Source organism: Tenrec ecaudatus, chromosome 1, assembly GCF_050624435.1.
Source record: "Tenrec ecaudatus isolate mTenEca1 chromosome 1, mTenEca1.hap1, whole genome shotgun sequence".
Classification (NCBI taxonomy): Eukaryota; Metazoa; Chordata; class Mammalia; order Afrosoricida; family Tenrecidae; genus Tenrec; species Tenrec ecaudatus.
In genome coordinates, this window is record NC_134530.1 from 9,649,917 (window position 1) to 9,669,937 (window position 20,021).

The 20,021-nt window shown below is 55.3% G+C and overlaps 1 protein-coding gene across 1 annotated transcript in view; it reads right to left on the reverse strand.

Moving 5' to 3' along the window:
- Window positions 1-1,607: 1,607 nt before the first annotated feature.
- Window positions 1,608-20,021, reverse strand: part of INSR (insulin receptor) — a 130,197-nt gene continuing 111,783 nt past the window's right edge. The window contains exons 13-21 of the mRNA XM_075545778.1: window positions 14,896-15,055; window positions 13,535-13,637; window positions 13,146-13,213; window positions 12,334-12,578; window positions 10,805-10,915; window positions 10,559-10,718; window positions 9,047-9,176; window positions 7,920-8,054; window positions 1,608-6,562 (exon numbers count right to left, since the gene is read on the reverse strand). Coding sequence (XP_075401893.1) covers window positions 6,202-6,562; window positions 7,920-8,054; window positions 9,047-9,176; window positions 10,559-10,718; window positions 10,805-10,915; window positions 12,334-12,578; window positions 13,146-13,213; window positions 13,535-13,637; window positions 14,896-15,055 — 1,473 coding nt within the window. The 3' untranslated portion in view covers window positions 1,608-6,201. The remainder of the gene's footprint in view (window positions 6,563-7,919; window positions 8,055-9,046; window positions 9,177-10,558; window positions 10,719-10,804; window positions 10,916-12,333; window positions 12,579-13,145; window positions 13,214-13,534; window positions 13,638-14,895; window positions 15,056-20,021) is intronic.

The following is a 20,021-nucleotide window of genomic DNA, read 5'->3' on the forward strand; positions in this document are numbered from 1 at the left end:
TACCACTGTTTGGGCAGGAGGAGAAAAAATTGTCAGGAGCATCAGGAGATGGGCCACTGTGAAGCATGCTCCAGAGCTCTCTGAAGTGGCAGAGGTTGAGACCAGGGGCAGCGGAAGCATGCAGGGGCCATGGGAAGGAGCAAAGAAGCCAGGCCAAGACCAGAGACTCTGAAACCGGGAGGCAGAGCGGCAAGTGGGGACCCTGGCCCACGGAGGCAGAGGCAAAGGGACCATGTGACTGGGAAGCCGAGGGTCAGAGGGGGGCTTGGCTGCTGGCTGAGGAGAGGTGCTGCTGCGCACCAAGAACTGTGTCCTGTTTATGGATCCTGATTTGTGCTAACGTCCCTAGATGAACCCCATCATTGTCTTGTCTGCGAGTTCTGTGCGGCCACTGCAGCGAATTAATGAACGCAGCAGCAACGTGGGAGGAACGAATGGGTGGTGTCCAAAGAGGGTAAAGGGAGATGGAGGGTGGAGGCATGTATGACCCCGGCCTCGGGGCCATAGGGAAGCCGGAGGGGGTCGGATAAGCTGTGTGTGCTGTTTCCACAGCAACAGTGGACACAGGCTTCCAGAAGAATGAACCGATCTGTGTTGGAAAAAGTATGGTCAGAACGCTCCATAGAAGGAATGGTGGCGGCTCTTTGCCTCACGTATTCTGCACGTGTTTTCAGGAGGGACCAGTCTCTGCAGAAGGATGCTCGGTGAAGTTGAGGTACAGCAAAAAAAAAAAAAAAAAGACTCCCCATGAGATGGATGGACACAGTGGCTCCAACATCGCAACAATTGGTAGCACGGCACAGGACCGGGCAGTGTTCTGTGCCATGGTACACAGGGACAGTGATCAATCTCTGGTATGTTGAAATGGGCACAACCCTAGAGGATCCCTGGTATTTCTGGAGTGGTATTTCTGGGGTTCCCTTAGTGTTGGATCATGAAGAAATCAGGGGGTGCTGTGCTCTGCAGTTCACCTTTTGTCAACTTGTACCTTTGTGGAAGTGTGGGCATGGCCTACTTGGGGTATAGCTTTTTCTCTGAGACACACACAAAGAACTTCTCCTTCCTCCCTTGCCTTTCCCCTTCCTCTTCACTGGAGAACTCTTTCTCCCTCCAGGGGTGGCCCCCCAATGTGCTGCTGACCTAGAGAGCTGTGGGCACCCTGCCCTGTTCACACTGACAGTGGGTCCGCAGGACTCAGCACCCACCAGCCTGTGCTCTCCCTGCTTCCCATATCATCAGCCTGCAGCACCAGCGGGAGTCCAACGAGGGTCCCGTCTAGCATCAGACCCACGGACTGGAGTTGGACTGGGCGGGGGCACCTTCTTCACATAAAAAATTACTTCTTGAGATAAAGTTCTTTCTTCTACACGTACCCATGCTGCTGGTTTTGTTTCTCTGGACAACCCGGCCAAACACATCTAGCGTTTTGTAAACAGTTGAAGGTCTGAACCCTTGCTTTGGGCACCGATACCTCCCCTCCAGCTCTGTGTGAAGCCCGGGACCCACAACTTCCTAGGCGGCTTCCCTTACCCCACCCCATAGCCACACCCCGACATGGGCCCACAGTTCCCAACAGGGACACGCTCAAGAACACACAGACCCTCAGGGAAGTTTATTTGTAATTTTAATATAAACAGGTCATTACCCAATATTTTACATGCAGAATGATTTCAATATTCAAAAAAAAGGCATATATGTACATTTTACTACTTGGCTCTTGTAGGAAAACATTGAAAAAAATAGTAATTGAGCTTTTTTTGGGTTCATGTGTTTCTGAGTTGTTTTCCGCTGAAGTCGCGGCGCATCTGACTCTGCCGCTGACCGCAGACAAGCAGCGTCTGCGGACACACAGCGCAAGGCCACCCAGGCACCCCGAGGAGCCAAGGGCAGCAACTTTGATGCGAAGTATAAAGACTGAACAAGCCGTGCCAGGACGTCTGCGTGGCTGCACTCACTGGGGGCCACTCCACCTTCTGACGCGGGCCCTGGAGTCCCAGAGTCACTCGCTACCCATCTGCTGCTTAGCAAGGGTTTTCAGGGCCAACACTCAGAAACGAGTCGGCCTGGAGCCTGGTTCCAGACCTCAGCTACCTTATATGAAGGTGAGACTGACTGAGCTTTAAAAGAAATTGATTTCTTCCTTTCGCTTCTTGTCGGGGGGAAAAGCCCTAAGGCAACATTCACCGTTAGGTACAGCCCCCGAAAGTCCATCACAACCTTCCGGGCCACGCAGCCACCTATCTGCACTTTCCATCACCGACCTCTCCTCTGCGATCAGTCCACTCTAGACCCTTCTGGAAGGTTTTCTGCAGCGACACCACTCCACGTCCCTCATGTCCAAAACCGGCACGCTTCAGTCTGCACTCTCAACAAAAAACACTTCGACTAAAGAGCCTGAGGTGTTGGGGACTCACTAGGTGGTACCCCAGAGGCATTTAACCTCAAGCTTCCACTCATTGTGAAATGGGACCACCGACCGCCTTGTGGCCACAGTACATCCACTCATTCACCCAGACGGCTGGCGCCGGTCGTGCCCAGACGGCATCCCTGCCCCAGACCAGTGGTACAGTTGCCTATGAGCAAACCTCTAATAGCCAGCGAGAAACCTTCCATAGCCGTGTCGGCCTGGTGGGAAACGGTAGGGGACCTCTCTCTCAGGGGCACAGTCCCCTATGGTCACCAGATTGGGTGTGTGGGGACGTGCCCGTCCCCATTGTCTGCTGTATTCAATCTACTTCCAGAGAACATGCAACAGACTCCCTGTGAGCTCAGAACCAACCGCCCACCCAGCACAGCACCAAGAACGCCAGGTATCGTCGGTTCTGTTTGCCCCCACTGACCCTGGGGCGAAAGGGATAGGGCTGGGTCTCTCCTGCCAGGAGGCTTTCGCCAAAGGAGCCTCCACAGGCAGGAGTCTTCATGAAAGACAAACAGAGCTGAGACCGAAGGGCAGCTCTGCCGCTGCTCTAAGCCCATCACGACAAACGCCGGCTTTGAGAGACCAAAGTTCTACTGTTACAAAGTCAACACTACCCGATCAAAGAGGCTTCGCCTTTTGACCCAACTGCCGCTTGCTCTTTTCACGGCCGGCCGCAGAAAGGGCTACACGTAGTTGGCAAAATCCCATGACACAGGCAGGGCCTGGGCACACACCCCTCTGCCGCGGCAGGTGGAGAGCGCAGGGCACGTGCGTCCACCAAGTCCAACAGCGGCAGCTGGAGACCAGCCAGACCCCAGCGGAGCCGCCTCCACTCTGGGGGCGCAAAACAGACTCTTGGGTGCTGGTGGGTCTGAGGTCGGGGACTTCTCACACTGCCCCCCTCCACTCGGCAAATAAAAAAGGAACACAGGCCTGGGGGTGAGACACACATGCATGCATGGTGATCCACTGCCCTCCCTCAGGGAGCCTCCTCATCCCATGACGACGGGGGGCGGGAGGGGGGTGTCCATTGGCAACCAGGACATTGGCTCGACACCAGAGCATTTTGCTCCGGCAGGGAGCACCCACTTCTCAGTAAAAGGCGGGGGTGGGCGTGGGGGAGAGATGAGGTTGAGGTACCCCACACATCAGGTATGTCATGGTGGCCTGAAACTTGGTTCATGTTGGGGAGCACAACGCTGATGGATGAAGGCCAAAAAAACAAAGAAAAAAATGGGAGGGGGGGGGAAAAGCAGGCAGATTGAATTTAGAGAGAATATTGTCAACCTGTAGTCCCAGGAAGGTGACACCTCCCCCACCTTCCTCCCAGTCCCTGGAGTCTGAGCCAGCTGTTGGAATCTCTCATGACTTCACGGGATCTGGGCTGAATTCGGAGGCTCCAGGTGACCAATACTGAACCACGTCCTAACAATACCCTGAGGTAGACTGTGCTGGGGGTGGGGAGACCAGGACCCCCACATCCACCTATTTTTCTTTGATAAAAATTTACACGCGCTCTGTTTTGTACGAAAGTGATTTTTATATATTAAAATAAATAATTTTCCCCCCGAAATGTAAGAAAACCTTTCTGGATTAGAAAAATGTGAAAATTGCTGCGAATGTAGTATACGGCCACTACAAATTTACTATCAAAGGAACAAAAATACCTAGACCTACAACGGGTTTTATAATTTACCGGCAAGACCCTCTTGTATTTACAAAACGAATTGGTGAAAATAATTGTGTTTGCATTCTCTGCTTCTTGGGGCCAATCACTGAGGCTCACTGGCTGGTTTCTCAGATCAGATACATAAACCACTGTACTGTGGGTCTCCGTGTGCTCGTAACCAAGAACCAAGGCGGCCCAGAGGTGGCCATGGTGCCTCTACCCCGTCCTGAACCCCACGGCCCTCAGGAGAAGAGGAGGCGGAGGAAGCCATCGGACACGGGTGAGACAGGAGCCACTGGGGGCGGTGGCTCTGAGGAGCCAAAGAAAGAGTTCGCTGGGTCCTTATTTGAGCAGCTGAGTGTTTCCAGAGAGAAGAGACAGCGGGTTCCCGCGGGCACGTGGCTCCTCCATGGTGTGCAGGCCTCTGGGCTCCTCTCCTGGGGATGGTGATGCCCGCAGGCACCTGAGGCGTCTCTGCTCAGACCCCACACCCGGCACAGCTAAGGGGGCTGGGTGCAGAGCAGCTTCTAGAAGGTGAGTCCGCAGCACGAGCAGGTGCTCCGAGGGCTGAGGGGGCCAGCAGGTGTCTCCAGCATGTCCTGCTGACTATTGCTGAAACCCAGGCACCCACCGCCGCTGAGCCGAGTCAGACTCATCTTTATGGACGCAGACCCTCGTCCGTGGGCGGCTGCTCTTTGGGACCGGACGTCGCCGGGTGCTCGCAGTGACTGCGGAAAACGCATGCCCAGGGGAGGCAGCATGCAATGGGCCTACGGAACCTGGGGGGCGGGGGGGCTGGGGGCGGGCAGGGCTCAGCTCCCAGCTGGACCAAGCAGACTGGGCCGTCACCACACCTCCGCCTGACGCAGTCACCCACACCCTTGCCTCGCGTGGCCCGCAACGTCCAGATGGCTAGCAGCTAATGTGGCTTTTATTCCCAGAAAATGGATACTTTCCAGACCCAACTGAGAGCCCTCACTCGCCTGTCCTCCCCGCCTGTGACGGGCAAGAACCAACCTACGACCTGCCCCTGGGAAACAGTCAGTTGGGTATGAGGTTAATGCTGGACAGTTTTTAAAAAATTAAATATGTCACGAATATATTCGCAAAATGTTTTGCCGTCTCGGTTCCTTTCTTTATGTCTTCTCCTCCTCCTTTGACCTGGCTCTGTCCGGTCTTGACGAGGCCCCTCGTTCCAAACGCAACGTGACTCCGCCAGCTGGCGGGCAACACCTTTCCCTGACGGTAAGGGAGAGAGGCGTCCTGAGGCCCGAGGCCGGGCACGAGGAGGAGACCCTGCGGTGGGTGCAGTCTCCCGGCCGGTGAGGAAGAAAGGAGGGGTGCATCAAGCTCACATCCACGGGGAGAGTCTTCGTGAGTGAGCCCCACAGCGTCCGTTCGGCGTGCACTTTTGCACGCGTGTGCACGCACACCACCTGCGTCTGGCCTGGACACACAGACACATGGGTGTGCACACACACGAGCTCACATCCTGGACGGCAGACTCCTGTATCTTCTGAAAGCAGCAGCTATTGGTCAACTTGAGGAACTGATTTTGTGAAAACAAACAAAATCCAAAAAAAAACAAACAAAACTCCTTCAGCCTGGATGATTAAGAAACACACACACACACACACACAAATAAAACACAAACAAAAGCACACGCTGTCCTAAAGCTCTGCCTTTCAGGACTCTGCTGGAACAGGTTGCTTGCCTTTCAAACGTTGGTTCCACAAATAAGTTTTTAGGTTTATACTGTAGCTCAGACATCAGCAAAAACAAAACCAAAAAAAAAAAAATGAGAAGAAAAAAAAATCTTTGTAAAAATGGGTGCTTTCTTTCCACCTACTCGGAAAAACTAAAGGAAGATGGAAAGAACACCTTGGCCTGCGGAGACCGGGTGGCCCAGCAGCCGGGACTCCCCTCCCTTCGAGATTCACAGTTAGGCCCGCCGAGCAGTCGAGGGTCCGCAGTCCTGTGTGGACTGCGGGCGGATGGGCGGGCGGCCGCCTTCTCTGAGCTGTGGTTGACACTGAAGGCGAGTCCTGGGAATCCTGAGCGTGGGAAGGCAGTCCCCGGGCAGCGGAGCCGGGGCCCCACCCCGCAGGCGGCGTTAGGAAGGGCTGGACCTGGGCAGGCTGAGAATGCGCCCGTTCTTCTTGCCCCCGTTCATGTGCGTGTAGGGCACGTGCTCTAGGTCATAGCTGCGCTTCAGACTCAGGGAGGAGCCGCTGTCTCGGCCCCCGGCCTCTTCCCTCTGGGAGTGCGAGGAGCGGTCCAGCGGGATGCTCTCCATGTCTTCGAACTCCAGCTCCAGCAGCTCCTCACTCTCGGGGGCCTTGTTCTCCTCGCTGTGGAAGAAGGAGACTTCCGGGAAGCTGGGGTGCAGGTCGTCCTGGAGCTGGTCCACGATCTCCAGGAAGGTGGGCCGCATCTTGGGGTTGAACTGCCAGCACATGCGCATCAGGGTGGTGCTGTGGGAGAGAGGGCGAGTCAGCAGGCGGGCAGGGGCCCACGCGCTCGGTGACATCCTTACTTCTCCAGCTTTACTGTCTGTGCTCCAGGTCGACGAAGTGGCCACCCGCTCAGCTGCTGACCAAAACGGTCGTAGCATCCGAGTCCACCCTGGGGTGCCTGGGAACAAAGGCCTGGGGATCGACGTCCCCGAAACCAGCTATGGGAACTCTACTCGGACCTGCAGGGCTGCCGCGAGTCAGCGTCCACTGAGCAGCAACTCCCCAATCATGGAGCCCACTCTGCCACGTTTTATAATTGGTTCCACTGAAAACGCACTGCACACTCGAGCTCACTGCCACCGAGTCGACTCTGACGCACAGCAACCCTGTTGGATGCACCAGGTAGAACGGTCCCTGGGGGGGTCTGAGACTGGAACTCTCCGCAGGATCCAAAAGGCTCGCCCTCCTCCAGCGGAGCCAAGGCTGCCGGGGGTTCTCAACTAGACACATGTGGGTAGGAGTGAGTCCCACACGGACATCGCCAGGGCGCTGCTCCACACAGGTCCCATAAGCATCTCTGAAAGCCCCAACCATCGTAGCATTACTAGTTTGTCAGTCTGCCTAACAATCCTCACACTGCTGGCCACTTAGGGCAGTCCAGTGGCGTCTTGTAACCTCAACTCGCACAGGGTGAGCAGCTCTCCGAGGGCAGTAAGAAGGTCCTCCAGCCATGCCGAAGAACATGTCTCTCTCCTATTTCAAATTTGGCCAACTTTGGAAACTCGTACTTTCTCTCCTGTTTATCAGCTTACTAGGGATGCTGGCCAATCTAACCAGTGCCTAATAGAGGGTGGTGCCCACCGGGCCCTTGGGCAAAGGTTTCAAACAAAAACGAATTTGGGAAGACAAGCATACATGCTTGGCAAAAGTTCAGTCCGTAAGAGCAGATAGTTAAACCTAAGCTGCCTTCCCAGTCCAGCTCCCTAGCCTCCTCCCTCCTGAGAAAACCACCACTACAGGATTCTTCTAGCCCTCCAGGAGAGGGGACCCTCAGTCACAAGCACCCCGCAGATGGAAGATGTAAATAAGCAAGCAACAAAGGTGGGCTGGCAAAGTGTGCAGACACCTCACTGTGGGTGAGGCACACGCAATCAAGACATGAGATGCACACACACACACAGGCATGTAAAGACAGGATGTTGTCAACGTGCAGAGAGATGTGGGCACGCAAGTCAATATGTACGTGTATGCATGTGTACATTTATATATATATATATATGCATGCAAACAAGCAGGCATAAAGATAAGAAGCAAAATCACGGGTGGATGGAAAGACAGACTGGGCAAGCACACCCCACACCCTCTCCACACTTACACTCTCTCAGGGCAGTGGTCGGGCTGGTCCAGATAGCCGCCATCCATGACAAACTTCAGCACCTGCTCGTTGGACAGCCCTTGGTAAGGCTGCTCTGCCAGACTGGTGATCTCCCACAGGACCACACCGAAGGACCTGCAGGCACAGGCCTGAGTGGTGACCCAGAAGCCAGCCAACGCAAACGTGTACCCCATGTCCGTATCCACTCACCCATTCACACTCACACGCATGCAACCACGTGTATCCATTTACTCATTCACTCACACACATCCATCCATCCACTCAGTCCCATTTACACTCAAACATGCACACACACACATACACATACCCACTGACACACTCATTCACAAACACCACCCCCAAGCATACACACATGCATGTAGCCAATTACACACCCATTCACTGGAACACTTGCCCCCTGCGTGCACATGCACATTTATACGTATTCATGTACCCAGCCATTCGCACACTTAAACACAGGCCCAGCTACACCCCCCATATCGACTTACACACTCAATCCAACACCGCCCGTTTACATGCATGAACATGCATGCATCCACTTACACACCCAGTCACTGAAGCGTATGCTCCTCGCACACTCAAATGCACACACCCCTACATTTACCTCATTCACAGACTCAAACACATGAACACCCAGCACGCAAACCCAGCCACACAGCCCCGCACTACACACTCAAATGCACATACACATATGCATCCACCTAAAATACATATCCACCCTCACTCATACACGTGCGCTGCACACACAGACCCCTACATGTATGTACACACATACAGCTACACGGACATAAACATACACATGTCCACACACCTCCATGTGAATACTCACACAGCACATGTGTATTTGTACTTCCATACCCGCGTAAACAAACACACCCACGCCCTGGTTTTCTAAGAAGCTGGCTGGCGGGCTACTTAATTAACCATTCGTGCTGCAGCGGACCATGGTCTGTAAGCTGGGTCTCACATGGAAGGCAAGGGGACGAGGGGATCCACCAGGACTTGGCCCATTTTTCTGGTGGAGGGTTGAGGCAGGCCCTCGTGGAGTTCACACTAGCGGGACACCCGGCTCCACACCAGCCTTGGGTCCACCGTGCACTACTCACCACATGTCGGACGATGTGGTGAAGACGCCATCCTTCAGTGACTCTGGGGCCATCCAGCGCACAGGGAGCAGTCCCTTGCCGCCCTTCCGATAGTAGTCAGTCTCATAGATGTCTCTGGTCATTCCGAAGTCTGACGACACAGAGCAAATCAGCTTGTCACACTCAGCCTGCCACCGAGCATCTGCCCTGGTCCCCCATCCCTTACGGAAGCCTTGGATGAGCTTGCCAGTCCTGAGAAGGCCCCCTGGTCTGGAGGACAAATCCCAGCAGGCTCTGTTGATAATCCAGAGGACAAGCAGAGGGGGAGGGCACGCAGGCGAAGGGCGGAGTAGAACACAAGCGCGTCCCCTCATCCCTTGAGCCTCGACTAGCGTGTGTTTCCTACACGCAGGGGCCTTTCTGGAGCCGCCACTACCCCTGGGTTCTCCTTTGAAACCAAGTGGGCAGGAGCAGCTCAAAAGGGCCAGGAGTGCTGGGACTGGGGGAGGGACTGCGCAGCTATGAAGGGCGAGAAGAAGAGCTGCGCTGTCCCTGAATCCGACATGTCAAGAAACCACCGGGACGTTCTTCTTGGTCCCCTTCAGAGCTCCTGCCCCAGCCCGGAGGCGCTCTGCTCTACCACAGCCGCCCTACGACAAGGTGGCCTAGCAGAGCTTCCGGGGAGCGGGCAGGTGAGCAGCTGCTCTGTCCAGGATGGTAGCCACCAACCCCACGTGGTCCTGAGCTCTTAGAGCTCCTACGGTGTGACCACGGACACAAGCGCTCATTCGCTTCAGTGGCTCGGATGGCCACCTGGGGTGATGGCTCCCCTCTCGAGAGCAGAGAGACCGTGGGGGGAACCCTCGAGGGCAGGCACTTGGCGACTCCCTCGGCACTGGTCTCCACACCAGCAGCAAAGCCTCACTCACAAAGGAGGAGACATGCGAAGACTGTGCAGCCGTGAAGGAGCGGGTAAGCGAGAGGTGAAGACTGGGTCCTCCCCCGCCATTCAGAGCTTGTTGGTGTTGGAAGTTTAGTGACTCAATGACCGGACACTAAAACCCAACCCCAGCCCACTGTCACGGGGTCTGTTCCGTCCCAGAGTGACCCTGAGAAGAGTCCCTGAGACTACTGGATCTTCGTAGGCACGGGCGGCCTCACTTTTCTACCTCAGAGCAAACAGTGGCTTTGAACTGCCAAACGTTCAGTTCACAGCCCAATGCCTACTGCAGTGCCACCAAAAGCAACCCACGCTGACTGCCATTGAGTCGATTCTCACTCGCAGTGACTGTAGTGAGACTACCACTCTGGGTTTCAGAGACTGTAACTCTTTAGGGGAGCAGAAAGCCTCAGCTTGTTCTTGTGGAGCCGGTACTGGTTTCGAACTGCCGACCTGACAGTTAACAATCCAACACATAACCCAGTAGGCCCCCAGGGCTCCTTCACAGCACCATGGGACTCCTCAGTGACAGACAACCCTTCCAAAATCCAACTGGACAGGTTCCCACATATCCCAGCAGAGAGCCCACCAACCTCCGATCTTGACGGTGAAATCGTGAGCCACCATGCAGTTCCGAGCAGCCAGGTCGCGGTGCACGAACTTCTTGGCATTCAAGTAAGCCATCCCGTCTGCGATCTCGGCTGCCATCTGGATCATCTCTTGCAGGGTCGGGGGAGGGCGGCCGGGGTTGTTCTAAGGTCGAGACACAGCAGCATGCTCAGCGACACATGTGCGCCGGCAGCAGCAGGTGTCCTCTGGGGACCGCCGTGCCAGCTCACCTCAGCCTCTGGGCGCAGCGAGCGGAGATAGCTCTTCAGGTCGCCGTGGGCCATCAGCTCCATCACCACCAGCGTCGGTTGGCCCTTGGACACCACCCCCAGGAGACGGACCTGAAGAGCAAGAGCAGGGGTTGCACTGGGTTGAACTATGTCCTCCCGCATCCTAGCCTCCATGCCTGCGGGTACAAATGGCTTTCTCTCCGTCAGGAGGGCAGGACTTGTGGAAGATACAAGAGAGATCCAGCATGTGCGCACAGGGGGTGTAAGTGGGTGCCAAGCTACAGGGAGCTCTCTCAGGAACCAGGAGGCAGAAACCTAAGAGACGTGGCTCTCCCTCCAGAGCCAACAGAGAATGCCTCCGCAGAGCTAAGGCTCAGGGATCTGCCTCCCTGCCCCGGAAACGGAGAGAACATCACTTTCTGTTGGTTACAGCCCCCCCCCACCCCCGCCACCGTGTGGTAGTCGTGTCCCAGCAGCACGAGGGAACAAAGACCTGGGTCTTCTCTCTCTTTGCATCCTCCTTGAATTGCCTATTCATTTGCTTTACCTAGCTTTCTGTTCACAATTTTCCTTGGCTACCCATTAATGTTTTATTTATATACCATTTCTACTGCCTTTGTTGCATGACTAGCTTTATCATCTACGGTGGTAAGTTTGATAGTATGTGTAACATTTCTTATAGAGTCTGTATGAGGGGGCTTCGAGCATTTTGTAAGGGAATACCATTACTTTTTAACTCCATTCTCCCACAGACTTTTTGGAGTACACCCCCATCCCCTGAGTTGTGTGTTGTGTGTGTGGTCGGGGGGGAGGGTTGACCTGTGCTGTTGAGTTGATTGCTCCCCATAGTGAGGCTCTGGGAACAGGTCGCAAGGTCTTCTCTTCTGGGGCGCTGCTCAAGGTTGCAACTGGCAACTTTCTGATTAGTAGCTCAGCCCTTAATTACTGGGCCAAGTGTGCCCCCTCGTCCCAACCACCCCACCCAGGCCCCAGCTCCAAAGTGCCCTGTTGTGGAGTCAAATTCTGACTCACAGCGGCCTTACAGGGCAGGGGAGAAGAGTTCGCAACCTCATCTCCATCCCATGTAGCTGCTGCAGGGTTGGAACCACAGACCCAGTACGTGGTCATCAGCGCCACATGTATCCCACGTCCCCACCCCCACCATCCAGGGCTCCTGAGCATTACACAACCAGTCAACGGTGTCCAGTGGGAGAGAGCTCGGTTTGACTCCCAGTCCACGCACCTCCCATCTGTTCGTGACCGAGCAGGCTTCAAGGGAGCTTGCAGACCACGACAGAAGAGGCAGAAAGGGCTGGCGGCTGCCTTCTCAACACGATCCAATAAAAACCTCCGTGGCTGCCCTGGCCTGACTCACCATGAGCTGGGGACAAATGAATGGTGGCAAGCCACAGCAGGTAGTTTCTGCAGAGCCTGGGCCTGCGGAAGGGCCTTGACACTTAGGATGCTTGGGGGTCCACACCAGTGTCCAGGGGAGGGGGTGCACGGCCTGAAGGCCCCGCCAGACTTACCACATGGTGGCAGGTGAAGCCCTTCATGACGGAGGCCTCGTTCAGGAACTCGATGCGCTCCCGCAGGCTGGCCGACTCGTTGACGGTCTTCACGGCCACACGGGTCTCCGCCTCGCCCTTGATGACGTCCCTGGCGTTGCCCTCGTACACCATGCCGAAGGAGCCCTGGCCCAGCTCCCGCAGGAGGGCGATCTTCTCACGGGGCACCTCCCACTCGTCCGGCACGTACACCGAGCAGGGAAACACTGCTCCTGACTCATCTTGGGGAGTCCTCCTCATGCCCACCCCAGCTCCTCCATGGAGTTCCCTCATGGAGTTCCCTCATGACGAGACTTCCATCATCTCCCACAGGGCTGGCTCAGCCGAGCTGCCCCTGTCTGGGCCAACGGGGACCTGAGGTAGCAGGACACCCACTCCCCTGTCTGATTCCGGGACCCTGGTGGCAGCAGTGGTGCTACTTCTGAAAAGAGGTGATTGCAGCCCAGGGGGCCGGGGAGGGTGGGGTGGGCAGGCTGGGCCAGGCCGAGCCAGCAGGCCACCTCCTGGGGCTGGCTTGCCCAAAGGGGTGTGGTGGGGTCTACCTGCCTCCAAGCCTTGAATCCACACGTGATGAGCTTAGACCCCCTCTGCATTAGTGAGAGGGACCCACGCAGAAGCCCGAGACACTCTTTTGGCCTGGGGCGTGGACTGAACCCCCAGAGCCCTTGCAAAGCCACCCCCGTTAGCCTGCTGGAGGCTGACCCGGGGCCCTGGCTGAGGCCTCCCAGGCCTGTGAGTCAGGCACCGGGACAGCAGGGGAGGGTGGCACTCACCGTCACTGGCACTGAGGTACTCGGGGTTTGACGATGCGTACAGTGGTCCCATGGGCCCATCAGCATGTCTGGATGGGAAGAGCAAACACCTGCCTGCCTACAAGCCCCAGGGAAGACTGGGAGGTTATGTTCCTGCCCACAGTCCACACCAGCTGCTGGCAGAGTGGATTCTGACTCACAGAGATCCCAGGTGTTTCAGAGTAGAACTGCGCTCCCTGGGTTTTCAAGGCCATGGCCCTTGGAAAGCAGATCGCCAGGCCTTTCTTCCGAGGCCCCTGTGGGTGAACTTGCACACTCCAGTCAGCAGCCAAGCTAACCGCCTGGACCAGCCAGGGGCCGCATCTGTATCTGTATCTGTCATTGCCACATCGCCAGGACGCCGCACTCACCTCTTCCTCAGAAACAGGTAAATACTCCCAATCACAACACTGAAGAGGAAGACGAAGATGAGGGGGCCGATGACTATCTTCGCAATGTTCGACGGGACATCCACTGGAGCAGAACAAGACAAGAGCGGCTTCACATCAGTGTGGGCTCGCTCACGGAATCCGTGGCCACAGCAGGTCCTGCCTCTCCTGTCCCTGAGCCCCTCTCAGCTGGTCTCTCAAACCCTCTGCGGACAATCCTGAAATGGCTTGCGAGCAGGGCCGCACCCCAGTAAGGCCAGCACACACCCCGGTCCCCCAGCAGGTGGCCTGGACAGTGGGTCTCTCACGATGCCCTGCTCAGCTTCATAGTTCACTCGACTTCCTGGAGAGTCTTAAACTGCCTCGTGGACAAGGCACCCCACTGTTTCCTTTTGCACTGAGACCGAACTCAGTGACACTCAGTCAATTCCGACTCATGGTGACCCAACAGGGCAGCGTACAACTGGCCCTGTTGGTTTCTGGGATGGTAATTCTCTACAGAGTGGAAAGCCTCAGCTTTTTCTGGGCCCTCTATAAAGTCTCTAGCTGATTCTGATCCCACCACCATCCCCATCAGGGAGACAGGGTACTAGTTAGTGCCAGGGGGTCCCGCCTTTCTCACTGGTGACCAGCCCATCTGTAGCTTTGTTCCAGACACAAAGGGACACATACCCTCTGGCCCCATGTATAGGAGTATATGAACGGCCAGGAGCCCAGGTGGCATAGTGGGTTACATGTTGGGTGGCTAACCGCAAGGTTAGCAGTTCAAACCCACCAGCCACCCCAAGGGACAAAGATGAGGCTGTCTGCTCAGAACCTCAAAAGGGCTTGATGGCAAAGCATGGCACTTTGTTTACGTTCCAAGTGTAAGTCAGGAAGCAGAATGGGAGCAGCCTGGAGCTGGGGGCAAGGGGGACTGGGGAGTGACTGCTTACTGGGCCAACCAAAACCAACCCACTGTGAGCAATGCCACCTCACAGTGCCCCGTGTGCTAGAGTGGGACTGGGCTCCACTGGGTCTTCTTGGCTGTCACCCTCCCCATGCCTCACTTCTTGCTGGGACCCAGGTGCCGGCTGACAGAACAGATCACCAGTGCAAACACATCGCGCCGTGACTCACGCATGGCAGCCCCCTCCACGGACCAGCGCGGAGCATAGCTCCCTGTGCTTGTCCTCGTTGTGGAACGAGGTCACCCTGCCTGCCTTTCCTCCATGGCCAGGGTTTTGACCCCCATCACACAGCACGGGCAAGGCCAGGGGTGGCATTACTAGAACCTAAGCTGCCCTAACCTGTTCCAGAGCCAAACACAGACCCAGCCGGCCTCGGCAGCCATGAGGACTTACAGTAGTCAGTCACGTAGAAATAGGTGGCTTCGGTCCAGGAGCCATTGCCCGCCAGCGAGGTGGCCCTCACCCGCACACTGTAGTTGCCCGGCGGCAGCCCACGCAGCCGGCAGCCCCGCTCCACGGCAAAGTGCCTTCTGGACACGCAAAGGTGAAGCTCCTGGAAGTGGGAAGGGGGGCAAGGTGAGGAGGCTGGTGGTGGTGTGCACCTGTGGGAATGTCCCTCTAGGCGGGGAGGGGGTCTTCACAGACAGGGGCCGCAAGATGACACTGAAGGCAGAAAGCCGCAGCTCCATGGGTGAGCAAATGACAGGAGCTTCCTCAGCCAGGAGCCAAGCTTCTCACTCTATCACTGAGTTCTCTTGCTTCAATCATTTTCTTGGGGGTGCATACAACTTTCCACAATCCAAATACATATGCCCATTGTGTCAAGACATTTGTACATTTGTTGCCATCATCATTCTCAAACATTAGCTTTCTACTTGAGCCCTTGGTATTGGCTCATTTTCCCCCTCCCTCCCGCCTCCCTCTCCCTCCCTCATGAACCCTTGATTTATAAATTATTATTTTGTCATATCGTATACTGTCTGACACCTCCCTTCATCCACTTTTCTGTTGTCAGTCCCCCAGGGAGGGGGTTATATGTAGATCCTTGTGAAGGGTTCCCCCTTTCTCCCCCACCTGCTTATCCTCCTGGTATTGCTACTCTTATTATTTGTCCTGAGGGGGCATCTGTCCTGGATTCCCTGTGTTTCCAGTTCCTATCTGTACCAGTGTACATCCTCTGGTCTAGCCATATTTGTAAGGTAGAATTAGGGTCATGACAGTTGGGGAGAGGAAGCATTAGAGAACTAGAGGAAAGTTGTGTTTCATCATTACTCAACTGCACCTTGACTGGCTAGTCTCCTCCCCAAGACCTTTCTGCAAGAGGATGTCCAGTTGCCTACAGATGGGCATTGGGTCTCCACTCTGCACTCCCTCTCATTCACAATATGATTTTTTTGTTCTCTGATGCCTGATCCCATCAACACATGGTGTGCTTTGTTGCTTCTCAGCTAGATGGCCGCTTGTTTATCTTCAAGCCTTTAAGATCCCAGATGCTATATCATTTTGATAACCGGGCACCATCAGCTTTCTTCACAACATTTGCTTATGCACCTGCTTTGTCTCAGCGATCGTGTCGGAAAGGTGAACAACATGGAATACCAGTTGAATAGAACAAAGTGTTCTTGCATTGAGGGAGTACTTGAGTAGAGGCCCAATGTCCATCTGCTAACTTAATACTAAACCTATGAATATATGCATATAGATCTATTTCCCCATTGTCATGTATATATTTACATATGTACATGCCTGCATTTAGACCTCTATAAACGCCCTTTGCCTCATAGTTCTTTCCTCTATTTCCTTTTACTTTCCTCTTGTCCTACTGTCATGCTCAGCCTTCTCTTGGGTTTCAGTAATTCCTCTCTGTTACATTGCCCTTGATCAAGCCCTACCAGGCCTCCTCCTACACCCTCTTTGCCACTAATTTTGGATCACTTGTTGCTCCCTTGTCCCTGGGTTTTTTAACACCCACTTCCTTTTCCCCACCTCCCCTTCTTCGATGTCTCCCCGGAAACATCGGTCCCATTGTTTTCTCCTCCAGATTGTTTATCCTGCCTATCTTATCTAGATAGCCCTGAATCACTGAGTTCTTACAGCAACCCTGAGCCTCATGAGAATGTACGTGTCCTCACTCTCCTGCTAGCTGCCCGGCACAAAGGCACAACATGCTGCCCAGGCCTGCGCCGTTCCCAGGGGCTGGTTTTCAGAATTTGACCACCAAGATTTTCTTCTTGGTCTGAGTCTAGAAGCTCTGGGGAGCCTGTTCAGCACCCTTGGCCCCTGGGGCAGACATGTGGAAGCCATGCGTGAGGGGCACTGGCCAGGATCTGAACCCAGTTATCTGTCATGGGAGGGGAGAGTTCCACCTCTGAGCCACGATGGCCCTCCAGCCTCATAGCAACAATAACGGCAACAACAACTGGAAAAAAACAGATGCCATGGAACTGAACTGCACCCCCTCCCCGACGGCTGCCACCCATTGAGAAGTGAGCTGTTGAGTGCCGTGGATTCGGCCACCGCGTCCTGTGTGCACCACCCTCCCTCCAACGGTTCCTGTTTGAGCCCGCGCGGACCCAGAAGGCAGGCCTTTCTTCCGAGGTGACTTTGGGTAGTCAGGAAATCACCAGTCTATCAGTTGCCCGTCAAGTGCTTAGCCATTAACACAAACCAGGGTTCTCCCCGCTTCCCCAAGGCTTAGGACAGAGGCCAGCCAACTCCGTCTATACAGGGGCAGAGGGCAAAGTGCTTCAGCTCGCTGGGCTTGACTCACACATGGCCATCAACTCATTTCTGACTCATAGCAACCCCATAAGGCAGGGGCATAACGAACCCTTGCTAGGTTTCTGAGACTGCCAGTCTTCACGGGGTAGAAAGCCTCGCCTCTTTCTCTGAGATCGATCATGGGTTCGAACTGCTGGCTGGCCTTGCACTTAGGAGTTCAACGCCTAACACACAGCGCCACCAGGGTGAGATGTTGACTGTCAAAGCCACGCAACTCTCCCACTACCACAGGAAAGCTGTCGTCTCAAAACCCGCTGCCCGAGTCAACGCTGATTCCCACAGCCGGGCCACGGGGTTGATGGCACTGTGGATCTGTACGCGGGCAGACGGCCTCATCTGCTCCCACGACGCAGCTGGTGAATTTGAACGGCCAACCTCGCACACCTAGATGAACTGTCATCTCTGTGAAAAAGACAGGTGCGCTGTGTGCCAGCAAGACTTGATGGACACTGCGATGTGGGTTTCCGAGCATCCCCACGCCATGAAATGACAAGGCCACTTTGGGTTTTATTTCCTTCCAGCCATCTTAAAACATAAAAGACAATTCTCGCTGGCAGGCCGCGAGGTGAACCTTGTTTGGCCCTAGGGCCAATGTGTGCCAACCCCCGATCTAGGGCACTGAGAGATGTCAGAAGTTTGCTGGCTGGAGTCAGCCCTCAGACCCAGGGTCACCTGGCCGCACAGAGCTTTCCTCCACGTCACAAATCTCCCCGCCACTGAGCCTATTTTGATGCGTAGCGGCTTTAGGGGACAAAGTATAACGGCCCCAATAGGGTGTGTGCACCCCAGTCTTTACAGCCGTAGACTGCAATCTTTCTCCCACAGAGCAGTTGGTGGGTTGAAGCTGTTGCTCTTTCGTGGAGCAGCCACCCATTCACTCCTGGTGAAGCCCCGGCAGTTTCACCAGGCTGCTAGCCAGTTAGAGACAGGTGGGAAGGAATGGGCCCACATGGCCTTCCTATCGGAACCCAGTGGGTCAATGGGTTTGATGGCTGAGGACCAATAAAAGGGGTCTTCCCTCCCATCGGGGGACGAGTGCAAACAGTTATATGTGTGACTGCTGCCTGAAAGGGAGCACAGCAGCCGAAACGCTTATGAAGTTAGGCGCAGCCTCATCTCCCCGAGACCAGAAGACCTCGATGGTGCCCGGCTACAGCCGACTGCTCCTTCTGATCAGGACCACGAGAGAGGAGCCCTGAGAAGATGGGAGGATACACAGAACAGAACTCAAATTCTTCCAAAGCCTAGACTTGCACCTGTACTCACTGCAGCACTATTCCTGAGAGCCCAGAGGCGGCAAGAAGCCAGGCGTTTGTGAGGGCAGTCCACACCCCCAAGGGGGCGTGACTCAGTCACCAAGAGGCACTGCGTCCTGGTGAGTGCCACACCATGGACGGACCTGGACTCCAGGTGAAGTAAGCTGAGCACCAAAGCACAAACGGCGTGTGATCCCACTTACGTGAAAATATCTAAGTCTGCTGCTGGCCAAGCGAGCCCGACTCACAGAGACCCTATCAGCTCCGAGGCTATTCGTCCTCCTGGAAGTAGATAGTCTCATCTTTCTCCCTTGGCGCGACTGGGAGGTTTGAACCACTGTCCTTCCCGTTCGCAGCCCAACATTCAACCCACCACACCCCCCGGGGCTCCTTATGAAATGCCTAGAATGGACAAATGTGAAAGAGACAGAACTTGGATTCGTGTTAGCAGGGCCGGGTGGGAGCGGGACGTAGAGGATGGTGCTAATGGGTCCACACAGCCACTCCCTGCCGCTGAGTGGAGCCTGCAGGGCAGAGAACTGGCCCACGGGGTTTCCCAGGTGCTGCACCTTTATGGAAGCAGGCAGCCCCTCCTCCTCCCACGGAGCAGCTGGTGGTTTAAACAGCCAACCTTGTGGCTAGTTGTCCAACAGTGGCCCCACTGCACCCCCAGGGTTCCCCGCACAGCGTGGGGGCTGTATTTAACCTTATTAGATTTTACATTTAAAAACAGTGAAGTGGATTGTTTTGGGTTGGAGATATTCAACCACAAATTAAGCACTTTTTAAAGGAGCTGGGCTTACCTCCAGGTCTGTCTCCAAGAACAGAGATAAGAAGCAGGGGAAGGGGGGTGGTGGGGGGACTCGCACACCCCTGGGATAAACAGGGAACTGGAGCCAAGCGTCCCGGGGCGTATTAGAAGAAGCACGAGGTTCGCTGGAAAACAAAACTACAAAAGCTGCTCGTGCCAGGCTGGAATTCTGAAAACTTTCCGACAGTCCCAAGCTAACAGCGGATGCAGTGAACGGGGCTGGAGATTTTTGGGGGGGCTTGGGGGGGCAGGTGCAGGTAGGCAGGTGGGTGGTGGCGAGAAAAATGTGAAAACTACCTGGCTCGTCACTCATCATGTGACAATAACAACTAGAAACCAAACTAGGCTGGGGGGGGGGGGGGCGGGGGCGGGTTCTTCCAAGCCCAGTGAGTCACCAGGCACAGAGGGATGACCCAGTAAACAGAAACCCCAGGTAGCTGCTGCTGGGGACAAAAGGAAAACAGGCACAGGGTGGGGACCAGGAAAGAGCCAGGCCGGAGGCAGAGAAACTGCACTCAAAACACACCCCAAAGCCAACCCCTCCCTGGATTCCGACTCCTTGGGACCCCGCAGGGCAGGGGAGAACTGCCCCTGTAGGCTTCAGAGACAGTAACTCTCCGTGGGAGCAGAGTCTCACCTTTCCCGTGTGGGGCTGCTGGCGGGTACGAACC